Source organism: Dendropsophus ebraccatus, chromosome 6 (assembly GCF_027789765.1).
Source record: "Dendropsophus ebraccatus isolate aDenEbr1 chromosome 6, aDenEbr1.pat, whole genome shotgun sequence".
Taxonomy (NCBI): Eukaryota; Metazoa; Chordata; class Amphibia; order Anura; family Hylidae; genus Dendropsophus; species Dendropsophus ebraccatus.
The window spans coordinates 11,272,634-11,292,096 of record NC_091459.1 but is presented as its reverse complement, the minus strand read 5'-3'; the positions used below and the strand labels follow the sequence as shown (position 1 = coordinate 11,292,096).

The 19,463-nt window shown below is 41.8% G+C and overlaps 1 protein-coding gene across 1 annotated transcript in view; it reads left to right on the top strand.

Annotated features, from left to right (window-relative positions):
* Positions 1 to 11,701: 11,701 nt before the first annotated feature.
* The window catches only part of MLIP (muscular LMNA interacting protein), a 138,891-nt gene continuing 131,129 nt past the window's right edge, over positions 11,702 to 19,463 (top strand). Inside the window, exon 1 of the mRNA XM_069973424.1 lies at positions 11,702 to 11,819. Within this exon, the coding sequence (XP_069829525.1) occupies positions 11,775 to 11,819 (45 nt within the window). The 5' untranslated portion in view covers positions 11,702 to 11,774. The remainder of the gene's footprint in view (positions 11,820 to 19,463) is intronic.

The window sequence follows — 19,463 nt, the reverse complement described above, 5'->3', positions numbered from 1 at the left end:
AACCTGCAGCGTGAAATCCACGTCAAACTGGCCTTACAGGGATTGCCATTATTTATTTTTATTCATACTGAGGGCAAAGCAAAGTTTGAGGGGCACTCCAGTGAAAATCCAGTGAATTCCATGTCCCCTAAAGTTGTATGTGGTTGCAGATCCCGGACAACTTCACGGAACGTTTGAATAAGGCCTTAGGCCTTATGCACACGTTCAGTATTTTTTTCTGGTCCTTAAACAACCCGTGAGAAATTGCGGATTGGACATCCGTATTCCATCCGTATTCCATCCGTATTTCCTTAATTCCATTTTTTTGCTACTCATTGCTTTTCAATGCAGTCCATCCATATTTTTTGCGAAAATACGGATGCCAACATGTTAAAATCCGTAAACAATCCGTAACCAATTGATTTCAATGAGAGGATCCGCAAAAAAAAAATGGGTCCGCACCGGGTCCGCACTAGGACATGTCCTTTTGTTTTTTTTACGGATTGATTTTCATCCATTTCTGCTACTGATTGTGTGAATAGCCCAATAGACTTCAATGTGCACTAACTCGGATACGGAAATACGGATCCGTAAATTACGGAACGTGTGAATAAGGCCTTAGATGGTAATGACATGATGACTGATAAAAAAAAGTTGGTGTAAAAACAAATTTCAAAAAATTCTCAAACAATGTTCAATATTTTTCCTTTTCCCAATAACACATTCCCTCTAAAGCAAGAAATACAAACAATGGGATTAGCCAGCGTAAGGGAAAACGTGGATACTGGAAATGGCAATAATGATCGGCTGATGGATATAACAGGGTAAGGAACAAGTTATTTAAAACGTTCAGAATCAAAGAAACACTTCAATCAGACTTGGCTTATCTTAAATATGCACATTTAATTATAATGCAGCCAGGTAGACTCTGATACATGCATAAAACATGGATGGCACTAAAATAGAACTGCTGTACTTCACAGGCCGGACGCCGCTTCCCCACTCGAAATGATTAACTAAATCCGGCGAAAGTCAGACTGTACAGGAACTGAATCTAAATTCAATTTGTCTTTATTTTGGCCCTGATTGTTTACTTTTTATATATGGAAAATACATAGAAATTTTGTTCTATCATTTTAGTTTCTAGGAAATCTACTTGTACAGTTGAGAATTAAATTGTTTTTTCAGGAAAAATCCAATGTTAAAGGGTATATAGCACAGCATGTATATACATATATAGCACAACATGTATATACTTATATAGCACAGCATGTATATAAATATATAGCACAGCATGTATATAGCCCAGCATGTGTATAGCACAGCATGTATATACATATATAGCACAGCATGTATATAGCACAACATGTATATACATATATAGCACAACATGTATATACTTATATAGCACAGCATGTATATAAATATATAGCACAGCATGTATATAGCCCAGCATGTATATAGCACAGCATGTATATACATATATAGCACAGCATGTATATAGCACAGCATGTATATACATATATAGCACAGCATGTATATAGCACAGCATGTATATACATATATAGCACAACATGTATATACTTATATAGCACAGCATGTATATAGCCCAGCATGTGTATAGCACAGCATGTATATACATATATAGCACAGCACGTATTTAGCACAGCATGTATATACATATATAGCACAGCATGTATATAGCACAGCATGTATATACATATATAGCGCAGCATGTATATACATATATAGCGCAGCATGGAGAGCTGACAGTCACTAGTTACTCATCGAACATGCAGTCTGTTATTGTCTTTATATAGATTCTTTGTTCTGTCATATCTGTATAAACGTCTTTGATCTCCCGGTGACAGTGTCACAGAGGCGGGTCTGCGGTGTCCACCCCTCTCCGAATATTGCTCTGACACCAGGCCTCCCCCGCCTCCTCACAGAAACATTGACAGCTACAGTAGCTTATCTTTGGTTTTGCAAGATATCAACGTAGTCTGAGGGGGGGGGGGGGGGTACCATAATGGTGACATCAATCGTACAGTGACATCGTTGTGAGAAAAATAATATTACATTATATAACTTTTACATTTTTGCTCAGCCCATTTAGATGAGACACATAAGAAAGAAACAATAAATACCTACTGTACAGGCAACACTTATGGTGTATAATGGTTTACTTTGCATCAAGTATGTCTTACACCAAGTCCTACTTGGTGTAAACTGCAACAACGTTGTGAGCCAGAAACTAGTGAGAAGAAATCATAAATTTGATGCTTATCCCACAACATGCGTCGGTGTTACAGCTGCAGCTGCCACGGCCGTATGTTCCCCTGTGCCGTCCGGCGGGCTCCGGCTCCCCCTCTCTCTCAGCCGGCGTCAGTGTCGCCATCTCCTAAGATGTGCATGCGCCGGCTCTGCTTAAATTTAAAGGAACAGTACGTCCCTGTTTGGCTGTGTGCACAAAACACCTCCCATAAGTTCTAGCCCTGCCCTAGTGTTGGAGCCTCTGCATGCTTCCTTTAGCGCAGTGCTTCTCAATTCCAGTCCTCAGGCCTCACCAACAGGTCATGTTTTGAGGATTTCCCATACAAAGAACATATGTGATAATACCTGATGCACTGAGTATAATTATATCACATGTGAAATACCAAGGAAATCCTCAAAACATGACCTGTTGGTGAGGCCTGAGGACTGGAATCGAGAAGCACTGCTTTAGCGTGTGGTCCCAGCTCTCCTTAGTTTATGCCCGTTGTTCGTGCTGTGTTCCTTCTACCTGCAGTTCCAACCGTGTGCCCTGCTGTGTTCCTGTCACCTGTGGCTTCAGCCGTGTGCCCTGCCGTGTTCCTGCTGCCTGTGGTTTCAGCTATCAGTCCTTCTGTGTTCCTATGCGTTCACGTGTCTCCAGCTGCGACCTGTGGGTTGCCTGCCGCACAAAGCGGTGGGCACTGGTGAAGACCATTGGCCCCTTATACTCCGCTCCCTGGTGAGGCTTACACCATTGCTAGCGGTGGTACAGCGGATCTACGACTGCAGTCGTTACAGTGGTAACGCCCATTTTTTCTGTCTGAGCCCAAAAAATTGAGTAGCGAGTGGAAAAAAGGTAAAATACGGACAAAAAGAGAAAGGAGCTGCTGCACCTCACACCTATGGCTGACACTAATGCCTCTCGGCTATATCTAACAACCAACCCCAGGATGTTGGTATATAATTTGATTAAACCATATTGCCCCATGTACCATATGCAGGTCTCCTGGTTCACATGGGTCCCTACACTATATGAACACTGTGTCGGTCAGTGACCACCAACCCCGCAAAGCGAGCACAAGCAGGGAAGGGAGGCCATAGAATGGGCCTGCAACCCCAATGTCACAGGACCAAACTTCAAGGGCCCCCCAAAACCAGCAGGCGCTGTCGGCTGAGAAAGCGGCCATCAAGTAACACAAGTGTGAACAAGTGGTGAGGCTTACACCATTGCTCGTGGTAGTACAGCGGATCTACGTCTCCAGTGGATACAGTCGGAACACCCATTTTTCTGTTTGGGCCCAAAAAATGGAGTAGCAAGTGGAAAAAGTTGCAAAACGAGTGTAAAGGTTTCATCACGTATGTGCAACACACTTACACCAAAAAAAGGGCAAAAAGAGTAAAACAATGATAACTCTGGGTCATTGTGAAGAAGAAAAGAATTCCCAACTTTCAGAGTAACCTTTTGACATTACAGGCAGTGGTCAGGATTAGGAGATTAGAATCCCATCGGCCCAAGGGCAAGTTTTGGAGCTGGCCCAGCCCAAAATCATCCTTTCCCATTCCGCAATGCATCCATATTACTAGGGTATATAATGAGGTCAAAGTGTTTGAAACATGTTAGTGGCATTTTTTAAACCACATTTATGTCTTACTTTACAAATGAAACTTATTGGAATTTCTGTGGGCTACACAATAATGGGTTCTGATTAGAGATGAGCGAACCGGGTTTGGGTTCGAGTCGATCCGAACCCGAACGATCGGCATTTGATTAGCGGGGGCTGCTGAACTTGGATAAGGCTCTAAGGTTGTCTGGAAAACATGGATACAGCCAGTGACTATATCCATGATTTCCACATAGCCTTAGGGCTTTATCCAACTTCAGCAGCCTCCACTAATCAAATACCGAAAGTTCAGGTTCGGATCGACTCGAGCATGCTCCAGGTTCGCTTATCTCTAGTTCTGATTCTTAGGCTGGGTTCACACAGCATTTTTGCAATCTGTTTTTGTCATCCAGCTTATGCAAAAACCGGATAAAAAAACAAAATGCATTTGTGTGCATCCATTTGGATCTGTTTTTTCCATTGACTTCCATTATAAAAAAAAAAAAGGATTGAAAAACGGATCAAAACAGCATATGTAAAATATAGTTGACCACAGTTTGTGTACGCTAAAATTAAGAAAAAAAAAATTGCTAAAGTATATTGTAGCATTGTGACGTGCACTCCAACTAATCCATTGAAATGACTGAATGAGGTTTGTTTACTCTAAAAGATTGGGAATGATTAACAATGATTTTTATATTTGAACAAAAGAAGTGATCAATGGCAAATGAACGACCCCTCGCTTTAATCCCTGCCGTGTTCGAGCAGTATAACGATTTCTTGCACCATAATCATCCTATGTAATAGGGCCGTGGTTAGACTACGCATATGTAGCTTTAGGTTAATTAAATTACTCAGAAAAATGCAATGCTACATTTATAGCTATCATAGCCGCAGGGTAAGGTAAAAGCAGCACTGGGTTTACCTCAAAAAACACTGGGATGTAAGCCTATGGCTATGGCTGTATCCCAGTTTTCCAGGCGGTCCTCCCGCTGTATCCACCTGCTGCACGGAGCGGGCAGACAGCGGGAATCATTGCCGAGAGTTCGGGTTCGTACGAACCCGAACCTCGTCAGGTTCGGACCATCCCTAATTGCTAGTGGTAGTACAGCGGATCTACGACTCCAGTCTAATACAGTCAGAATGCCCATTTTTCTGTCTGAGCCCAAAAAAGGTTAAGGTAAAAGCAGCACTGGGTTTACCCCAAAAAAACACTCACATATGGATTATACATCTATCTCCAGGACGATATAGCTATAAAACAATTTTTTGTATGATATTACTATATACACCTCTAAATAATAGCCATAAAATTACCAAATAATAATGATACACACATCATACTGTTACTGACCAACCAACCAGAATACCATGATTAACTTTACCAGAACACGCGTCGACAGCGAGTGAGGAGGAGCAGGCGAGAGCCGGAGGTGGGTCTGTGGGGAGCTGCCCAGGCAATCGTCAGATTGGAGACAGAGGAGGTCGCCCATAGGAGAAAGCGGTGGTCTGCTGCCGCCGCTCATGTAGCACGGAGCAGCGACAGCAGATCGTTAACAGGCTTGCCATTTCAGCCTGTTGAAAGACAATGATCAGCTGGCATTGTGCTTGTCCGCTAATCGTTGTCTTCTATTACATGAAACGATTATCGGCCGTAATGGTTGGTATCACTTTGTGTAATAGGGCATTTACAATGGGCACATAATGAAACTGCAGCCACTCCAGTTTAATCCTTACTGGGATTAAAAGAGAAGTTTGGCCAAAAGTATTTTTTAATATGTTATTACTTATGGAAAGTTAAACAAATTTCTAATATGCATTAATTATGGGAAAAGCACATATACTGCTATTTCCTTTAATTTAGTAGATCATGTAGACTTCAAATTCTGTAAAAAAACGTGATGTCACGAGTCAGTTGTAATTCCTATGGAGTATCCAGCAGGGGGTGCACTATATATAGAAGTCAAAGAGTACCATTGACTTCCATATGTATAGTGCGCCCCCTGCTGGACACTCTATGGATTCAATGGATGTCTATGTAAAAACGTAATGTAGTGTCCTTGCTCCCCAAAGTATTCCATAAATGTATTCAATCAATACAGTTGGAGGGCACCGAGCAAGGAGGGAGAGAGGTGCCTGTGCCTCTAACCACCTCCCCCTCCCTCCCTGCTCGGTGCTGCTGCCATATATACACTGTACTACTCCTCCCATCATCTGCTCATAATATGAGCAGGTAATGGGGAAGTAGTACGAGGGCTATCCCCATCACCTGCACATCCGCCGCTGACATTGCCGCCTTTTATGCTCTTCTGTTCACATGCCCTGCCGGGGACAGACTGCAGAGCTCACAGCCGCCTCCTGCCGATTCATTCCCTGATGTCACCCCCGGCAGCTTGGGTGACATCAGGAAACAGGTCGGCAGGAGGCTGGGGCACAGTGAGGTCACAAATCAGTTTTAATTCCTATAAAGTCTCCAGCAGGGGGCACACTATATATAGAAGTGGTACTCATTGACTTCTATATATAGTGTGCCCCCTGCTGGACACTCCATAGGAATTACAACTGATTCGTGACGTCATGGTTTTTGACAGAATTTAAAGCCTGTCTGATCTACTAAATTAAGGGAAATAGCAGTATATGTGCATTTCCCATAATTAATGAACATTAGAAATTTGTTTAACTTTCCATAAGTAATAACATATAAAAAAATACTTTGGCCGGAGTTGTCCTTTAAGAATAGTGGACAAAGCTCTTCCACTCCAACAACAGGATATGGGGCGTAGGTCCAGGTAGCCAAAGATCATTGGTGAGTATTAAAATAATTTAATAAAACACATATAATACAAGACACAATGTGTTTCGAGACCGGTCGAGTCTCTTCATCAGGTGTCAATAGCATTTGCATGTTAAAACGTCCATATATAATACAACTCTACACGTGAGAGGGACGTACTGACATTAGGCTGATGAAGGACATGCCTGGCCGAAACGCGTACTGATTGTAACTGTTGATGCATCTGCACTGAATAAATGAAAGAAAATCACGGGTGAGTGCCGGGATTTTCTCTACAGAAACCAATGTTAGACATATAATACATATTATATATAATAGCGTGCGGAATTGTCCAATCTATTACAATATAACAATACTGTTCCCGCATGGTGAACAGCGTGAAATAAAAAGAGAGAGAAAAGAAAAAAAAACACACCAGGATTGCTGATTTTTTTTTTAAATGATAAATTTTAAAATAAAAAAAATAATAAAAAACAATAAGAATTTTTCTTTTACACCAATACAATCCCAATAAAACTTAGGTGCAAGAAATGACGCACCCAACCAGCCCTGTAGGTGAAAAAATAAAAGCGCTATGACTCTTAGGAGGAACATTGCTTCAATTTGACCCGGACATCCGTCCATGAAGGGGTTAAACTGGTTGGATTCTTATAATAGAATTGCAGATATAAAATATGACTAGGCATGTCTTTTCTAACTAGGACTTGTGACTATTAATGTCACCTTCTGGGAAATATATTGTCTTTGCTGTTTCTATTCCAGCATAAAGCAGCGTCTCCTTCTAAAATGGCGTGATGACATGATAGTACATGACACTGCGGCTCATGCTGCCCGAGGCCCTAAGGCTGAGTATACCTCATTAAAATATTAGCATAGAAGAATAGACAGAGAACTTGTGGCCACCGCTCAAACAGATGGAGACTTGTAGAAGAAGCAAAGATACTTTTATTTTTATATAAAAATAATTTTGCATTATCTACGAGTTGCCATCTGTTCCAGCGACGCCCACAGGTTTTATCCTCTATGTAAATACTTTCCAATACGGCAATGAGAGTATCAGTCTGGTATAAGGCCGTGCGGCCGTGTTTTGAGTAATCATTGATCAGTGTTATTTAGGGATAATATCAATGATAAACAAAACAATTATCAAATAATTCTAGGATATTGCATTATTATAATAGCTTTGCCCTGCTGCCCCCTGTGGCTTCCTGCTCCCCCCCCCCCATTACTGGAGAAAAAGTACAACACGCTTTTTATTATAATTTATTTGTCGTAATTTATCGGCCTCCTTGAGGAGTTTTCTTTTTCAAAGTGTTTTCTTGGCTGTATTTGTTAAATATAAAATTTGTACATTTTTGATCATGTGTTGCTTTTTTTTTTACAATATGTCTTGGGTGCTGCCAACTGGCCAAAATTACTGTCCGGCATACATAATATTTACCATATGCCCAAAACAGATTTAAAATATAACCATAAAAATAATAATAGATAATAAAAAGCGTCATATACCCATCAAAACGCATCCTTTTTTCTTAGTGTGCACAAAGCATGGTTGACTATGTTTTTGTGCACATTAGAAAAGGATGCAATTTGGTCCGTTTTTACATTCATTTTTCACATAAAACAGATAAAAAAAAAGAACTTTTGCAAAAATGCAGTGTGAACCCAGCCTAAGTCACATAAATACCATTACAAAGATGGTTTTTCTTAAATCATCCTTAGTAAAAAGTCGCATGATATGGTGTCTCCCAAAGTGCAACATAGTCATTCATTGACGGACATTCATGCATTGCAGGTTATATTTCTTTGTGTCACCATGCTGTAGCATTTTTATATATATACGGGGGTCAGGCCACTGTTTACTTCTTACCTGGAGTGTTGTATCTTTACTCGTTGACCCATACCCATTTGTATATATGTTACATCTTATTCCCCTATCAGGAGATTGGTGACTATTCATCACCATCCAGACAGAGATTGTAGCGCATCGTATTGTGATGCTGCTATGTGGTTGTTTTTGTTTTTAATAGTTTTTAGTCTCACTTTTTCCGTGCTTAAATAAAGATTGCATTATTTATTCTATTCATTCATGGGTGTGCTGCATATTTGTGCTTGTCTTTTCTTTCTTCTTTTACAATTGTTGTTAGTTTAGCACAGCAGCACCCTATTATCAGATATTTAGCGGTGCCTTCCCTTTCAATACATTTGTCAGTGACAGATACTCGACCTGTCACCGAGCGCCTTAAACACCGCGATCGATGTAGATCACGGCGTTTGAGAGGTTAATGAGACTCAGCTGTGGGATCGCAGCTGACCCTCATTACCTCCGGCCCCGGACACAGATGTGAGCGGGATCGCTCTCTCTGCAGCACTCCCGCTCACATCACAAAGCCCCCGTCAGTGTAGGAACGTATATATACAGATTACTGATGCGAAGGGGTTAACTTAATCAGTACCCTGTTACCTAAGAGTATTCAAGATATGAATGGTTACTCTACTACCCCTTCTTAGTACTTTCCTGCACAATATGTATCCAGGTATTCCTCTTCATCTATAAACCTGTGTGCTACAATGCTAAGGAATCACCAGGTGCAGGATTTCCAGGAACCTTAATAAGGAGCAAAGACAAATACCACTGCCAAGAAAAATTATTGGTAGCAGAAAAATTCATTTGAAGAATAGACCTGGTTGGAAATGTGGCATGGTATATGGCTGGCATACAGTATACTATGCCACATGACTGACCCCAGGTCTGTTCTTTACCTTTATTTTCCTGCTACCTGGTGGGACTGCACTTTACCTGTCACTGCAATGGCCTGATCCAGGAGAAGCCTAGATAAACCACACACCTTGGGCATATGTGCTACCATCAGGTACATCCTCTTAAATCTGACCCACGGATCGAACCGCGCCGTCACGGGGAAGCCGGTGCTGCGAATTCCCTCCCCTCAGCACTGGCCCGGGACCCGTGGATAGAACGGCGCCATACACAGGAATCGGGCCACGGTTCCAAAAATAGACCGCGGCACCGGCTTCCCCGTAACGGCGCTATTCGATCCATGGGTCAGATTAAAGAGGATGTACCTGATGGTACATCCTCTTTAAAGTATATCCTTTCAAGAATTGATTAATGTAATTAATGTAAATGACTTCTATTTAAAAATCTCCAGTCTTCCAGTGCTTATCAGCTGCTGAATGTCCTGCAGGAAGTGGTGTTTTCTCTTCTCTCTGCTGCCACCTCTGTCCATGTCAGGAACTGTCCAGAGCAGCAGCAAATCCTCATAGAAAACTTTTCCTGCTCCGGACAGTTCCTGACATGGACAGAGGTGGCAGCAGAGAGCACTGTGGGAGACTGAAAAGAATACACCACTTCCTGCAGGACATACAGCAGCTGATAAGTACTAAAAGACTGGGGATGGAACAGCAGCAAAATATATAGCATGCATAATAGTAGGTGCGAATATCACACTATATACTTTTGTACCGTGAGGACGACCACAACCGTTTCCCTAATGCCGTCTCTGATGCTAAAGACAGACAGCACTGGGTACAGCACCGGGTAAACCTGTTTATAGGTCAAGCGCACTAGGTAGAGCTTTGTCATCCCCCGCTACTGCTAACAGGGATTTATCAATGATGAGAAAAATCATGTACAAAAATGCAAATACAGCTAAAGATGAGTGAAGCAAATCTGGCAAATCAAGATTCGCTCAAATCGTGCTGTCAATTCGCTTCATTCTGTGAAGCGAATTTCCAATGATTCATTAAAGAAATCCGCAAAAAAACCCACAAAATGGCGTCCGCACATGCTATCTGAAGCGTCACTGTGCAGGAGAATAGGATTAACCATAATCCCTAGCGACCATCCAATCAGCTGCAGGCCCCTCTGTAATATCAGCCCCTCCCCCTCTTTATAAGTTGGCTCGGTAATGGAGGTGGCCAGTCGGCTGTGTGTGGAGGAGAGAGCAGGATGGCAGCAGGCAGTTACAGCAGAGCAGGGAGAGACTAACAGAGAGATATAGGGACAGAGAGGAGAGGAGAGCAGGGAGAGACTAACAGAGAGATATAGGGGCAGAGAGGAATGACAGAAATTGGATGATTGATTGGCTGATTTTATTTTTTTTTTAATTGTGATTTTCTGCTTTTTGACACTTTTACAACAACATGCTTTAACAAATTCTCCCTTCTGTAATAGTCCCAGTATTGTAGCTACTATAGTTTGGCTGTTTTAAGGAAATTTGAAGCTTTTGAAGATTAAACTCGTAAATCTTAACGAGTTTAACCAAACATTTGTGATTTGAATCCTAACGAGTTTGACCGAAAATGTGCGAAGCTCGTTAAAATTTTTTCGGCTGCTTCGCTCGTCTCCAAACGCAGCTAGTTGTAGAATTTTTACCATATTAGGGTATGTTCACACTACGCAACACGCTCGGAAGCAGAGGCCAATTTTTTAGGCGGACAGCATATTGAGCTTGATAATATCATTGAGTCAATGGGACAGGTTGAAGTTCAAGCGGAGTCCACCACGTGGCTTCTGCTTGAAACTTACGAGCATATTCTATAGTGTGAATATACCCTTATTCCAAAATACTAAAGCATTTCTAATAATAATTTTCCCCATCCAGTATGTTTATATGTCAAAAAGTATAACACAATAATAGGGAAAAGATGGAGCAGATGGCCAGCCTTCTGCTGGAAAGTGTCATAAAATGTCATAAACAGCCAACACATGGACTGTAAAGCGCTAGTAGTTCTATTTACTCCTCTATTTTTAGAAGGTCTATGTGTGCTATCATGTGAAATAATAAGCTACATGGTATCAGTCACGGTATGGACAATATTTAATGATGTTTTTGATTATCGGTCACAGGAGGAAATCACAGCAATGTCCCTGCTTAAGTGTACGAATAGAAATGAGAAAGTAGAGCTTTGAAATTGAGCTTGGCCGTATGTGAATTGTTATCTGAAGCCAGCTGCCTCCTTTCTCCCGGGACGCGGGGCTATTTGTGTGCTCGGTGGACCTATAATTGGAAAGCAGTGTTAACAAGAAGTTATCTGTAGGACAGTCCGAGAGTGCCGTGCCTCAGGGATAGTGATAACCAACAAGTAACAAGATGGCTTTACTTCACCAAGGGCTTACTGATTAAATGGATTTTCGTAAGAAAAATATGTCCCAGCCAGAGAAGAGTACGGTAAGACTGACCTTATATTACTCGAGAAACGTGTTTCCTTCTTGCTAAGCCAGGCAGCTGCTATAACATATGAATTGCACTTGCTTATTCTGTAACTCCAGCTGTATACACCTGCTAGTAATCTGGGTACAGTGAACCGTCAACTAGCCAGTTGTATGTTAGTGCATAGATCGATCGATCAACCGATCGACCGATTGATCGATATTTTTTTTTCACCTTGTGACTTACGTTGTTAAAAGTCCTTGTCCCTGACAATGTATTATGCTTATACATTGATTGTAATTAATAATATGAAATATTTTGCTTCGATACTTTTATACCGTTGTTTTTCCGTCATTGCCAGGCTTGTTTTTTTCCAGTGCATACCCCACTTATCTCATGTTACTCTTTAGGTACCCTTCTGAACGTCAGCTGTCATATTTATAGCTTGTTGTGAGAGCGCTGCTCCGACAGGAACCGCTATACATAAAACAGGGCAGCTGCTTGTTTGTTTTAATTAGAGATTACGAAACCAAAGGCCCCAATACACCGAGCGATTAGCGTATAAAAGATTCGCTATGACGATCGATGGCTAGTGATAATTAGTGATGAGCGAACATGTTCGTAAATGTTCGTATGATTGTACGAACGTCACGCTGATTGTTTGCGTTTGCTAATTGTTCGGTGATCAGAATGGTTATAACGATCATTTTCGAACATATTCAAACTTGCCAACGTACGCAACTGCGCAATGTACGCTTTGCATCTGATAATCTGTACGTAAGGCGAACACGAACCGATCACAATATTTTTTCGGGATCTGAACTGAACATGGGGATGTTCGCTCATCGCTAGTGATAACTAACAATTTAGTAGCAAGTTGATTCTGATGTTGTTTCATTCACAGATCACTGTTATAAATGATATAAACAATCGTTTTTACGGTCATTAATCGTTCCTCAGGACAAGCCACACTGCATGTTTTATCTGCGAATGACTTATTAGATTAACAGATTTGCCAATGATCGGTGAAAGTTGAAAGAGTATTAACGATTTTTCTTTCCTCGTTTGATCTTTGGGTATTATTATACGGACAAATAATCATTCATTTAGGTAGTTCTAGTGAATTTTTTAATTATAATTGCTCCATGTAATAGGGCTTTAAAGGCGTTATCCAGCGCTACAAAAACATGGCCACTTTCTTCTAGAGACAGCACTAGAGATGAACGCGAACCTTCCCCATTTGATTCCCGATGCCTTCCCGGTCTATGGGGAAGGAGGAGATAGCCCAGGTACCGCCTGGAATTCCGGTATTCAGCATAGGTAATAGGCTGAATTCCGGAATTCCAGGCGGTACCCGGGCTGTCTTCTCCTTCCCCGCGGACCGGGAAGGCATCGGGAATCAAATGGGGAAGGTTCAACAAGGTTCGAGTTCTATAGATTTTCCATTGTTCGATAATCTCTAGACAGCACCACTCTTGTCTTGTCTCTTGTCAGGTGTGGTTTACAGTTAAGCTCCATTGACTTCAGTGGAATGGAGTTACAAAACCTGCACCCAAACTGGAGACAAGAGTGGTGCTGTCTCTGAAAGGAAGGGGCCATGTTTTTGTAGCGCTGGATAACCCCTTTAGGTGGGTTATTTGTCTATCATTATTTCAAAGTCTTCAAAATGTTAATTTTTAGAGATGAGCGAACCGGGTTCGGGTTCGAGTCGATCCGAACCCGAACGTTCGGTATTTGATTAGCGGGGGCTGCTGAACTTGGATAAAGCTCTAAGGTTGTCTGGAAAACATGGATACAGCCAATGACTATATCCATGATTTCCACATAGCCTTAGGGTTGTATCCAACTTCACCAGCCACCGGTAATCAAATGCCGAAAATTCGGATCGACTCGAGCATGCTCCAGGTTCGCTAATCTCTATTAATTTTTCATTCTTTACCCAAGGTGCCTTTAAAAAAAATGCTGCAATGGCCTCGTTTCACCTGCATTACTACTGAATGTTCAAAAAGTGTCCCTAAAAACGTAAATATTCAGGAGACTAATGGCAGGGCCAGCTATACCTAAGGGCAGAATAGGCTAAAGGTTAAAGGTTGCCTAGGAAAATGTGTATATAATACACAGTCTGTATTTACATGTATATGTATTTATAGCCTTCAGACCCTTTAACTTGTTTCACTTCCCCTACCCTTCAACAAGTCTCGGCATAGAGATGGAATGTGTCCGGGCATGATGGGAGTTGTAGTTTTGCAACAGCTGGAGAGCAGAAGGTTTTCTACCCCGGCTGTAGACTATCCTGTCGTTTAACTTTCAAAAGCTAAATCAACAGTAGATGTGATGTAAAGCAAGACTGCAATAAACATTCATTATTATTATTTTTTGTTATCATGCTGTAAAACAAAGCTGTACTTACCAGAAATCTAGATCCAGTCTCCTACAGGCTGTTATATAACATCTATACTTACTGTATCCAGGTCCAGTCACCTGAAGGCAGCTATATAACAGCTATAGTTACTGTATCCAGGTCCAGTCTCCTGAAGGCAGCTATATAACAGCTATACTTACTGTATCCAGGTCCAGTCTCCTGAAGGCAGCTATATAACAGCTATACTTACTGTATCCAGGTCCAGTCTCCTGAAGGCAGCTATATAACAGCTATACTTACTGTATCCAGGTCCAGTCTCCTGAAGGCAGCTATATAACATCTATACGTACTTGTACCCAGGTCCAGTCTCCTGAAGGCAGCTAAATAGCAGCTATATAACAGCAATACTTACTGTACCCAGGTCCAGTCTCCTGAAGGCAGCTATATAACAGCTATTCTTGCTGTATACAGGTCAAGTCTCCTGAAGGCAGCTATATAACAGCTATACTTACTGTATCCAGGTCCAGTCTCCTGAAGGCAGCTATATAACAGCTGTACTTACTGTATCCAGGTCAAGTCTCCTGAAGGCAGCTATAAAGCAGCTATACTTATTGTACACAGGTCCAGTCTCCTGAAGGCAGCTATATAACAGCTATACTTACTGTTTCCAGGTCCAGTCTCCTGAAGGCAGCTATATAACAGCTATACTTACTTGTACCCAGGTCCAGTCTCCTGAAAGCAGCTAAATAGCAGCTATATAACAGCTATACTTACTGTTTCCAGGTCCAGTCTCCTGAAGGCAGCTATATAACATCTATACTTACTGTATCCAGGTCCAGTCTCCTGAAGGCAGCTATATAACATCTATACTTACTGTTTCCAGGTCCAGTCTCCTGAAGGCAGCTATATAACATCTATACTTACTGTATCCAGGTCCAGTCTCCTGAAGGCAGCTATATAACATCTATACTTACTGTATCCAGGTCCAGTCTCCTAAAGACAGCTATATAACATCTATACTTACTTGTATCCAGGTCCAGTCTCGTGAAGGCTGCTATATAACAGCTATACTTACTGTATCCAGGTCCAGTCTCCTGAAGGCAGCTATATAACAGCTATACTTACTGTATCCAGGTCCAGTCTCCTGAAGGCTGCTATATAACAGCTATACTTACTTGTATCCAGGTCCAGTCTCCTGAAGGCAGCTATATAACAGCTATACTTACTGTATCCAGGTCCAGTCTTTTTCTGACTTGTGCAGGTTGAAAAAAAAAAAAGACTAAACATAGGAATTCCGGCCAGTACAGAGAGTCACAGCTCAATATGTCTGTTAATCACATGACTCCTTTCTCTGTGAGCGCTCAGTTGACCTGGGATACACAGGACATCCTGTTTTTGAGAAAAAAAAAGAGTTAGAAAACAGGAAGTGCCGTGTTTTCCATGATAACTAAAAAAAAATAAATAATGAACGTAAATTGCAAACTTGCTTTAGATCACATCTACTGTTCATTTACATTTTGAAAATTATAACGACGGGGACACTTTAAGCATAATGAAACCTTTCAGTAATACAGATAACAAGTTACATATCACATTTTATATCATTTTTAATGCCATTGTGCTCTTTTCATGACTAGAGAAGATAAGGGTATTATAGAAATTGTACTGACGGCTTTTCCAGCAGATATAAAGTATAAGGTTGTTAAATGTCAGGATTCATGGAAAATCTTCTACTGTACAGGATTAACTTGGGGCGCAGGCTGACAGCAGAGGACGCCTGTACAAGAATAGTATCCAAGTCTCCAATAGCTTAGCATAAAGCCCCCACCTCACCTATTATTGTGCGCTATAGGGCCCTATTACACCAGACTATTATCGTGCGGAAAATCGTTATATTGTTCAAATTTAAAGGATAATTGTCCTGTGTAATTGCAGGCAACGATCGAAAAATTGTCCGTGTGTCGTTGATTGTTGATTTAAATCTGACCCTAAAATAATTGTTAATAGTATTTGTGTACGCCCCCTTTTTACTGGATCTTGCAGTACCACAGAGGTTTAACACATGACATGACCAACCCTGGAATTAACCCTTTCATTGCCAAAGACTGTGTAATGTGTTGTGACTTGCCAAGACTAGATTACCTAAGAGACTATAAAACCTAATTGTGATGTCCCACCACGGGTGTTATCTGTCTTTACACCTCTTGCCAAAAGCCTGTATTTTAAAGTATCAGTGATGGTGAGCATTACTTAAGTTTCGCCACTAGATGTTGCTAGTGTATATACTGAACAGCTGTGGTGTCTAAAGGGTTATTGGTTCTGTGATCTGTGCACCAATGAGAGCGCTTTCTCTTTTCTTCCTATCACTTTCCTTCTCTTTTCCTTGCACTCTCTTCTCACCCACTAACAGCACACTTTACAGATGCTGTAGGAAGTTGTGACATGGGGAGAAGAAGTGTAGCCACACCTTTGGGAGTCTTACTTTAGATTCTGCAGAGGACGGACGTAAACAAGAATGCTCTCTACAGCGGTAAAGCTAGACCCTGGCCTATACCAGGTCCCCTGTTACGGGACTCACACAACTAGTCCAGTGTAGTGTAGTCTGAGGTGTGGTAGTGGACGCACGCACATGGGACCAGAGAGCACTTCTTTCTTGAAAGCAGCCCTTCTACACTCTATGCAGTGCTGAACGCACACTTAGAGAGGACAAGTCAGGGATCATCCCAGCCTATGCCGAGAACTAGTCTAAAGGCCTTATTCCATCAACAGATCTGACAACGATTATCTGCCAAAGATTTGAAGCCAAACCCAGGAGTGGATTTGAAAAGAGGAGAAATCCAGGTTTCCTTTATGACCTGGTCTCTGTTTATAGTCTGTTCCTGAGTTTGGCTTCAAATCTTTGTCAGATAATTTGTCGTCAGATCTGTTGGTGGAATAGGGCCTTAAAAGTGCAGGACAGTATCCTGAAGAAATAGGAACTGTTGCGGATAGAGCAAAGTTGCTAGAAGCCTACGTACTCTATCTCGCAGCATGCATGTAACCAGAAAATTCTGACTACTCTGCTCATCCCAGGTAACAAGGTCTGGGGCTTGTGTCACCCTCTGGTGACACTGGTGGGCAATAGGTGGTGCAAAGACCAAAAGAGTCAAATCATAGGCACAAGTATTATCTCTACTCTCAAGTATTCTACTTATTCTACTTTTGAAGTTCCAGCAGAGCACAGAACTACTTTGGATTGAGACTCTCTCAACATCCTCCTCTCTACTTCTCTGAACCTCTTCTACCTCTCAGCAGGCAACTCAGTGAGCAAGACTATACTCCTTCCCAGTACCGATCTGGTTACTAAGGTCTAAAGTAACTTATCAAGTTGGAACTTACTGTGTATCCCTGTATCAAGTGTTCTGGCAGTAAAGTGAAGAGTTTATTTTTTTAACTGGACTCTCTTCTTCCACCACCTACACAGCCATTGCATCTTTCCTGTCCGGCACAGTGCTCTCTGCTGCCACCTCTGTCCATGTCAGGAACTGTCCAGAGCAGGAGAGGTTTTCTATGAGGATTTGCTGCTGCTTTGGACAGTTCCTGGCATAAACAGAGGTGGCAGCAGAGAGCACTGTGTCAGACTGGAAAGAATACACCACTTACTGTAGGACATACAGCAGCTGATAAGTATGCGAAGACTGGAGATCTTTTAACCCCTAGACGACCCTGGACGTAGGGTTACGTCATGGAAGTCTGTCCCCAGACGACCCATGACGTAACCTTACGTCATGGGTGGTATTCCCGCTATGAAGCGCGCTCCGGAGCGGAGCGCGCTTCATAGGAGGTGGGGGCCGGCTGCAGTGAGCAGCCGGGACCTCACCGGTAATGACACGCTGCAGCGATCGCGCTGCCGCGTGTCATTAACCCCTTAAACGCCGCGATCGCGGCGCGACCGCAGCGTTTAAGTGTAAGTGACAGGGGGAGTCCCCTGTCACTTACCGATCGGGACCCCCGCAGTGTGACTGCGGGGGTCCCGATCGTTGAAACGGACTGCTGGAGGTCTCTTACCTGCCTCCGTGCGGTCCGATCGGCGATCTGCTACACTAAGCCTGCACAGGCAGGCTCAATGAGCAGATCGCCGATAACACTGATCAATGCTATGCCTATGGCATAGCATTCATCAGTGTATAAATCAAACTAATGTATGTACAAGTCCCCCAAAGGGACTTCAAAAGTGTAAAAAAAAAAAGTTCAAAACACTATTACACTTCCCCAAAACCCCTCCCCCAATAAAAGTCTAAATCACCCCCCTTTCCCATTATATAAATAAAACATATAAAAATAAATAAATAGATAAACATATAATATACCGTAGCGTGCGTAATTGTCCGATCTATTAAAATATAACAAGCGTCATTGCGAACGGTGAACGGCGTACACGAAAAGAGGGGAAAAAGTGCGCAGATTACCGATTTTATGTTACATTATATATTAAAAAAAATCAATAAAAAGTGATCAAAACGTCCGATCTTCACAAATATGGTATTAATAAAAACTAGAGATCATGGCGGAAAAAATGACACCCCATACAGCCCCATAGGTGAAAAAATAAAACCGTTATAAGCGTCACAATAGGCCCATTTTATTAATATTTAATTGCCAAAAAAAAGGATTTCATAAAAAAAAATATATATAACATTAGAGAATCTGTGTAACCTGCATATGGTTGTGTTCGGACTGACCTATAGAGTAATAGTATCATGTCGCTTTTACCATATAGTGCATTACATAGACACAGGAACCCCCCAAACGTTACCATATTGCATTCTTTCTTACGATTTCACCTATTTATATCTTCATAAATAATATATTTGGGATTCCATCATACATGTTATGGTAAAATGAATGACGCCATTACACAGTACAACTACTCCTGTAACAAATAAGCCATTACATGGCTTGTAGATAGAAAACTGAGAGTGCTAGAGCTCTTAGAAGGGGAGGAGGGAAAAACGAAAGCACTAAGATCAAAATTTGCGCGGTCCACTGGGTCATTTTGGGCCTGGTCCTCAAAGGGTTAAATAAAAGTAAATTACAAATCTATATAATTTTTTTAAACCAGAAAATATTTCAAAATATAAAACTCTGAAATCATTTTATATGATACATATAGCTCTCTGATGCCACCTCTGTCCATGTCAGGAACTGTCCAGGGCAGGAGCATCCCCATAGAAAACCTCTCCTGCTCTGGACAGTTCCTGACATGGACAGAGGTGGCAGCAGAGAGCACTGTGTCAGACTGGAGAGAATACACCACTTCC